Source organism: Rosa chinensis, chromosome 2 (genome assembly GCF_002994745.2).
Source record: "Rosa chinensis cultivar Old Blush chromosome 2, RchiOBHm-V2, whole genome shotgun sequence".
Taxonomy (NCBI): Eukaryota; Viridiplantae; Streptophyta; class Magnoliopsida; order Rosales; family Rosaceae; genus Rosa; species Rosa chinensis.
Genome location: NC_037089.1, coordinates 68001528 through 68010093, shown reverse-complemented (window position 1 = coordinate 68010093; position 8566 = coordinate 68001528). Strand labels below are relative to the sequence as shown.

Below are 8566 nucleotides of genomic sequence, written 5' to 3'. Positions count from 1 at the left end.
TTAGGATATGTTTCATCTAATTTGTTCAAAACTACTGAACAGTAGTGAAAGAGAAACCGAGCCCCATTATACTGCCTGGATTTGAAAAGGAAACGAACTGAAATATGCCTCATCCACAAATATTTCCACTCATTGATCTTTTAATTTTGTCCTCTCCTTCACGTTCGTCAGTTTTCCTTTTAGATTTGGTTGTTCTGATAAAGCAACAGATTAACAAAAACAGCAAAGATGACCAAGATTAAATAACTGCAACACCAGCTAAAATGGGGTTCAAAAGGACTTTAAATTTATGTAGGTATGTACAATCAAAATGGATATCCTGACTTTACAGTTTATGTGCTGTGTGATAAATGAAGTATATTTATAAGATTGTTCTATATGAAGACTGCATCAATTGCGAGCAGACTCTGAATTCCACTCTTTCTCAGGTGCCAACATAAGGTCCGCGATTGGAGACAGGAGGAGCATATGAGTATCTCCATTCTCCACAAGCTAAGCATCTTTCTACCCCAACTCTGTTTTCTAATGTACAAAATTTGCAAGACCAAACCTTAAACTTGGTGTTATCTTTTAAAGTCGCGCAGGCTGCACATGTCAATGCCAATTCCTGCAATAACTTCAAAGCATTAAACTGATGAGAACATGAACTCCTAATCAAGCTCTAGCAAAAACAGTGATATTAACCAGAATGAGACCAACAAGTGCAGATAATTTTTGTGCTTTCTTGAAAAAAAATTATGAATAGCTTTACCTCATTTAGTAAAGTGCATGTACTACATTGCCACTTCGATTGATCATCTACTTTTTCCGGACCTGGCTTTGGTTGAGTAGAAGTTTGGGTAGATCTTCCATCAGTAACTGTGAAAGCTTGTGGCTTTTGAGAAGTTCCGACATGACCCTGGACATTAGTGTCACCCTCTAAAGACTTTGACCCACACCATAGATCATCATGTAGTCTCCTTTCTGCAGCCATAGCAGCAGCTTGTATTGGGCTCAAAGCAGCCTTAATGTTGCTATCCCCACCTAAACGCTTAGGTCCTGAAGGCAATAGAGCTCCACGACGTGCTCTGCTTTCAGCAGCAGCCAAGGCAGTCTGGCGTAGAGATGATGGAGGGGGTTGACGTGAGAAACCACCCAAACGTCTCCCAGGAAGATCAAATCCTTGTCCAGTGCCGGTAATCCCTTTACCCATCAGTTCCTCACATTCCTGCAGAAAACCATGGGAACCAAGTAAAGTGACAATCATCCACACAGCATGCATCTATACAAAATATAGAAGAACTATTACTAAGTAAGCTAAGTACTACAACAGAAAATACTAGGTAAAGTAAATGAAATTTGATAATGAGAAGATGTAATGTAATCATTTACAAAAATACTGGCGCTTAAACATGTCTTTTCACAAGTTTAAATCTACAGAAATAACAGGAATGATAAAGTAGCCAACACAAGAGGATATAAATCGCTAATTCACAACAACTTTTTCATCCAGGAGCAAAGAATTGAAAGGCTTCACTTGAGCCTTTTAGAACTTGGACAATAAATTGGAATAAGTAGTATGAAAAGACCTAACTAATTATATTTAATAGGAGATACTTCATATAATAGATAAGAAGGGAAGAGTGAGTTTATGTGGCCCAATACCCTATACGCTTGGGTCAGAGGGAAGGATGATGAGGAATCACATCAACTAATGATGAAAAAAAAAAAAAAAAACTTAAGTGTATGAATGATCCACACTGACTTCTAAAGAGGATAATGTGGATGCTCAATATGCAACCATCCAGAATAAGATCTGCTATTTCTGGTGCTCCTACATCATCCACATACATAGGGATACAGTGATTCATCTAAATTTGCATCTATACAGTTATCAGTTGAGTTCCATTTAATACATATCACAGTAAGTTGTGCCCCTAAGATTTGTGTGATAAAGACCTAATTGACAAATTCCAATTAAGGTACCAGGGTGCAGTTTACTGAGAGCAACAGCGCTAGTGGATTCATGAAAAGTAATATAACCAGCAGTTCACTGTAGTTTGTTGAAATTCTTAGCCCTTCAGCAGATTATACTAATTATCAATTTCATAAGTGAGGCAAGGCAATTACCCTTCTGATCTCGTCCAAAAGGTTGTAAAAGTCGGCATTATGAGGACCATGCTCGTTGTGGCAGAGCTCATGCAGCATTGTATCGAGGATCTGTTCATACGGATAGAAATCCCATTCGTTGTTTGGCCTTCGCAGTCTGAGCTTAACTTCAGCACCTCCTCCTATATTGAGCCCTTGAAGAGCCGGGTTGGCAGGACTGCATTCCAAAGTCTCAGATGTCAATGAAAAACATACAATAAAGCACAAACAAATCAAGGGAAGATAACAACAAACACCCCAACCTGAATTCAGAAAGGATTCGGACTTTCCAATTACGCTTGCGCATTATAGGCTGCACTTGCTTTGCAACTCTCTCAAGGATTTTTCTTGCATCCTCTTCTCCAATTTTCTTAAGTGGTTTGATTTCCCAAACCTTGTTAAGATCATTGAGATCCATATGGACTCTGGATAGTAAAAAAAAACACCTACTTTACTTCCAAATCTCCATTAACATTTGAAAATTCATTTACAATTATCTCAGAAATGTAATAGGAATGCATCAAAAGGAAAGCTTCATCCTTTCTATGATCACAAGTTCACAACCCAAAACAGAACAAAGCTAACTGATTACTGGGTACCAAAATTTCACCAATTTAGACATTCATCCTAAACCAAAACCCTAATCTTCCTCAGTTCCTCACAAAACCCTCCATCATATCTCCAAAAAAAAAAAAAAAAATCAAAAGTTTTCTACAAAGTATTACAATTAGGGTATTTTAAAGCTCATACCAATCAGAAAATTACAGAGAGAAAAAAGAGAAAGAGATTGACCTGAGGTCCTTGTGCTCACTGTTAAAGCCTTTGAAACCCAATTGAGAATATTGAGACTAAAAACCCAGGAGAGTGTGAAAGATAGACGACTTGTTCCTCAAGCAGGTCTCTAGACGACGACGTATTACCTTTACGGGACGCGAATTGACTCTTTTATCCCTTCGTTTTTCTCTGATTCGTTTGTGGGGGGCCTATACTGCTTCTCTCTGAACAAATTTACGCTTCTACCCCTTTGTTCCTCTCTGATTCGTTTAAGAGTATGACCTACACTGAGGCTAACCACAGCGGATCATTCTTCCTTTGCCGCTAAATAACCACTCCAACTGAATTAGTACCCAATAGCCACACTACCTTCTTCTCTCTCTCTCTTCTTCTTCTTCTTCTTCTTCTTCTCCAAGATTCTTTTTCTCCGAGAATCACAGAGAAATTTCTGTTCTTCAAGAAACACCGAGAGACTTCATCAATGGCGGTGAGACCCATTTCGCTCTCTCTACTTCTTCAGGCGTTTGCCTTCATGGTGGTGATCAATGCCGTCGTCGCTTCTCCAAGGCCGCCGTCTCGGAACCCACGCCGCCCTCTTCAAGGTAGCTCCTTTCTTCTTCGCTCTCAGTTCTTTTGCTTAATTCGGTGTTCGTTTCTGTGGAATTGTTGAAATTTAAGGCAGATGTGGTTGAAATGTTAGCAAGATTGAATCTTTGTGGTGTTTTCTTGGTTCCTAAATTAGGGTAAAGCTTATATGGTTCTGTGTATCGAATGTGGTGTTGCTATTGGCTTTGTTAAGTTTGAGAAATGAGACCCGAGTGTGGTTTTTGTGTTCGTGGTTTATGATGATATTGGGGTTTTGCGTTTTTGATATGGGGTTTTGCGTTTCGTGTTTTGGTGAAATGAAACTGAAAACCTTTTCTTGACTGTGCCTATTGCCTAAGCTGTAATAATCTTTCATATATATATATATATTTTTTCTGTAATTTTGTTTTGTGGTCAGTTTATAGTTGCTTTGAGGTTTCTGGGTTTTCATACGGATGTTAATTCCTCTTTTTATCGTAGAAAACTAGAAGATATCAAGTTGTTTTCGAAGCCAGTTACTTTTTTGTTGTTGTGAAACTTGTTCTTGCTTCATGATTTCTTGGTAACTGAACTGAGGGTAATGCTTCTCTGTTTTTGTAACAGAGCCAAGTCACCTGAAGTTTGTTTCCAACGCCACTGACTTCCCATCGGAGGACTACTATGACTACATTATCGTGGGAGGTGGCACTGCTGGGTGCCCTTTGGCTGCGACTCTATCATCCAGGTTTCGGGTCCTCCTGCTGGAAAGAGGTGGTGTTGCTTATGGCAATCGAAACTTGATGACCCAGGAAGGTTTCTTGGCCACACTCATGGATGTCAACACCTTTGACTCTCCGACACAAGCCTTCACATCTGAAGATGGTGTTCCAAATGTCCGAGGACGCATTCTTGGAGGCAGCAGTGCCATAAATGCTGGTTTCTATAGCCGTGCAGATCACGAATTCTACAAAAGGTCCACTTTCAAATGGGATCTTAAAGTGGTGAATGAGTCCTATGAGTGGGTTGAAAGAGCAATTGTCTTCAGGCCTGAGCTTAGGAATTGGCAGTCAGCAGTTCGAGATGGCTTATTGCAAGCTGGTATTGATCCCTATAATGGGTATAGTTTTGATCATGTAGTGGGGACCAAGACTGGTGGTTCAACATTTGATACTTTGGGAAGGAGACACAGTGCTGCTGACCTTCTTAAATATGCAAAGCCATTGAATATTCGAGTTGCAGTGCATGCCACTGTGGAAAAAGTTCTGTTGGCTTCATCTACTTCATCTCCAGTGTCGAGGCAATCTGCTGTTGGAGTTATTTTTCGTGACAGAAGTGGGAGGTATCACCATGCTATGCTACGAAAACATGGAGAGGTCCTTCTCTCAGCTGGTGCAATTGGGACTCCACAGCTACTTCTTCTGAGTGGTATTGGCCCAAGGCCTTATCTTGCATCTTGGGGGATTCCAGTGGCTCATCATCTTCCTTATGTTGGGCAGTTTATGTTTGATAATCCCAGAAATGGCATCTCAATAGTGCCACCAATTCCACTGGAGCACTCACTCATTCAAGTGGTTGGCATTACTGAATCAGGGGCTTACATTGAATCAGCCTCCACTGTCATCCAATTTGCATCCCCAGCCCGCTCTGTGTTCCATAGGACACCGTCTGCACCTCTATATCTTACTGTGGCCACCCTCATGGAGAAGATTGTCGGGCCAGTCTCTGCTGGTTCTTTAAGGCTGGCTTCAACTGATGTCAACGTGAATCCTATTGTTCGATTCAATTACTTCAACAGCCCAGTGGATTTGCAAAGGTGTGTGAATGGGACGCGAAAGATTGGTGACATTCTCAGGACCAGGTCTATGGAGGATTTCAAGTTCCAGGGATGGTTTGGGAATAGAGATTTTAGGTTTATAGGGCCTGCATTGCCAGTTGATCAGTCTGACTTTGACGTAATGGCAGATTTCTGCCGCCGCACTGTAAGCACCATATGGCACTACCATGGGGGCTGCATTGCTGGGAAGGTGGTTGATGGTGATTTCCGGGTCATTGGTATAGATGCACTCCGTGTTGTTGATGGGTCTACTTTTGGTATATCACCAGGGACAAATCCTCAGGCTACCCTTCTGATGCTTGGAAGGTCGGTGTCCTCAAATCATGTTAGAAGTCCTTGTAGCTTTGTAGCTAATTGAGATACATGCATATAGGATTGTATCTTGATAGATTTGTTGCTTAATAAAATGGCTAGCTGACTGTTTTATTTGGTCAATTTTGGCAGATATGTTGGGCAGAAGATAATGAAAGACCGAAAGGGAGGATATAAAATGGTTGATTGATCATCGGTTAGGCTGAAAAAGAACTGTGGCATACATACTCAATGCTGCTTGTAGAGATAGTGCTATGTACTGCTTGCTGGTGGGCAGGTTTTACTTTTTCTAGTACCTCTGTATTCTTTTGTAGATATCTTCCTACAGATATGTTGATTCATTCATTCACATTACAGGAATTAGGGATAAGCAGATAAATGTATCAACTCTGAACTTTGAATTGAATATAACTGAAAAAGAAAATTTGTGCAGTTTTTGTTCTAAGCTTCTTTTACTGAGTAGCATATATAATTCATGAGCAGTATTGTGTTCACCCAGCCATACTTAACTACAATAGTGTTTTTGGGTTTTTGATATGGAGTTTTTATTTTGGGGAAAGTGTAAATGTTGGTAATGCAATGCAATGTGAACAATCTGCCCATTTTACCAAGGGACATCAGTCAAATAGGAACTTAGAGTAGATGGTGTTGCTGTGCTATATTTTGGGTAAAGTACATGCAGATGCTCACATCAAGTTTTCTGTATCTGGTGTTGGTAACTTGGTATCGTATTATGATGAACTCCATATTTGGGAACTTAGGGCCTTTGCTGTCAGAATAGGAATCAAGTTATTTGATGTTTGTGAGCTACGTTTGTTAGGAAGTATATGCAGCTGCTCACATTGGCTTCGATATACTTCTGGTATTGGTATGACAATGTAATGGAACTCCATCTTTGGAAACTTAGGATCATCCTTATGCTGTCAGGATAGGAATTTAGACTGCTGTGCTGTGTTTCATAAGATCATGCTACAAATGGGCATCTGAACCAGAATACCCTCCATGCTTTCCACCACACTCACTAGACCGAAAATTCTCTCCTATGAATAGCGAAGCATTCACAACTGTTCCCATCCATTGTTCTGGAGTTTTTAGCATTGCCATCGGTAGATATTTTGGTTCCTTCATCCTCTATGAGGAACTGTGGAAGACTCAGTGCTACTACTAGACATGGTGTTCTGTGTCCTGCTTGTTGATGGTTCAGCTCTTGGTTTTACTTTGTGTGTGGATGTTGATTTATTCTTTGAGAATAATAGAAACTAGGATAAGCACATTCTGTACTGATTGACTGCAACTGAAAGAGCAGATTGTGCAGTTTTATACTTCAAAAGCTTTTCTCTGGCAGCATTTATAATTCATGTGCAATGTTAAAGTTCCATTCAGTCATGTAATTGAAACTGTGTTTTTGAAATTGAGCTTGAATGATGCTGCTGTGTGCTGTGTTTCGCAAAACATAAATGGAACTCCATCTTTACAAACTTAGGCTTCTTCCTTGTGCTGTCAGATTGCCTTGAACTTCTGAACTAGAACCTCCCCCACTAGGAATAGAAGCCTCTCCTTCCGACGTCTCAACTCCCATAATTTTTTCCTGACTTTTAGTCCTCCACTCCAGCAGTCCTCCTATACACAAGAAAACACCAAAAGCTGAGGATCAGTCAATCCCAAGTCCCAATAACACTTGGCATTCACATATCAATTAGATATTTTGGTACTTCACATAGATCCAGGTGACTTGTATCAAGGTTTCCAAAGGATTAACTAATATATGATACAAATCATGCAAATAATGTCATATTCATCACATAGCATTCTACCGACTTGACCGGGTGAACTATTCCCCTTGCATTTTTCGTTCACTGGGTGAACTATTCCCCTTACATTTGGTCAAGAGTCAAGACCCCTTAAACTTTTACTACCGCGTAAATTATAGTGGATATTAAGCTAGTGGACAACATGCAGGTTAATTCCTGTTTGATACGACCTCTGGAATAATCAATAATGTATTTGCTACAAGTTCATGGGCACATTCAGCTGATTTAAAGCACATTGACTAGGAAAAAGAAAAGATTCAAAAAAGTACTCTCAGAACAATAATATATTTTTAATGTGCCATTTGGATAGGTCATGCTCTCAAAATGAGCTCTTAATAATGGATGCTCTTTCTCCAATAAAAAAAAATATATAGTACTACAATTTTCACATAGTATTGTACTTTAGATTGAATCGAAAATTACATAGCCATTTCATTTAAAAAAATTTTTTTTTGATATTTCAACTTATAGATTTGATTTTGGTCTTTAAAAATCTAAAACTTTTTAATTGGAATCAAACTTTTCAACCAACTTACACCCTTAAGTGTTTGATCAAAAAATAAAAAATAAAAACTTACACCCTAGTGCAAATTCGAGAGTTTAGATTTTCATTTCAAAATTTCACCATTTCATTTTAATTTTTTTTTCTTTGGCATTTCAACTTTTAGATTTAATTTTGGTTTCTGAAAATCCGAAGCTTTTTAATTGGAATCAAACCGTTTAACCGACTCACACCCTTACTGCAAATTTGAGAGTTTAGATTCTCATTTTAAAATTACCCACAAATCTACAACTATTTGATTTAGCAACGTAAAGTATTTTTTTATTATTTTTTTATATAAGTTTAGAATCCCATCAATTATAATAACCATAAAAAATTTGCATAAAAAAAAAAACCATAAAAAATTTGCAACACTAGCTAGACCTGCACGCTAGATCAAAATTGCAACATGCTAATCAATATTGTAATGTATAGTAGTAAATAGTAATGAACAACGGTGATCTCTGTATTAAATTGCGGCAAAAGGAGGATCCAGATCTGTAGATATTGAAAACAGAAGAAACAACATCAACGGCAAAGGAAGGACCCACGAAAACACAAACATGAATGAATGGAATGGGGTAAGTGCAAAGCAAAAGAGGT

At 38.9% G+C, this 8566-nt stretch overlaps 2 protein-coding genes across 2 annotated transcripts; one reads left to right on the top strand and one right to left on the bottom strand.

Moving 5' to 3' along the window:
* Positions 1-259: 259 nt before the first annotated feature.
* LOC112187764 (DNA-dependent metalloprotease WSS1) lies at positions 260-3060 on the bottom strand. Its single transcript, XM_024326679.2, has 5 exons — positions 2920-3060; positions 2391-2552; positions 2110-2305; positions 752-1207; positions 260-607 (listed from the first exon to the last, which is right to left on the bottom strand). The coding sequence occupies exons 2-5, from the start codon at positions 2543-2545 to the stop codon at positions 425-427; spliced, it is 990 nt and encodes a 329-aa protein (XP_024182447.1). The 5' UTR covers positions 2546-2552; positions 2920-3060; the 3' UTR covers positions 260-424.
* Positions 3061-3246: 186 nt separating this feature from the next.
* Positions 3247-6059, top strand: LOC112189159 ((R)-mandelonitrile lyase-like). The gene is made up of 3 exons (XM_024328428.2): positions 3247-3503; positions 4090-5605; positions 5744-6059. The coding sequence occupies exons 1-3, from the start codon at positions 3383-3385 to the stop codon at positions 5799-5801; spliced, it is 1695 nt and encodes a 564-aa protein (XP_024184196.1). The 5' UTR covers positions 3247-3382; the 3' UTR covers positions 5802-6059.
* The last annotated feature ends 2507 nt before the right edge of the window (positions 6060-8566 follow it).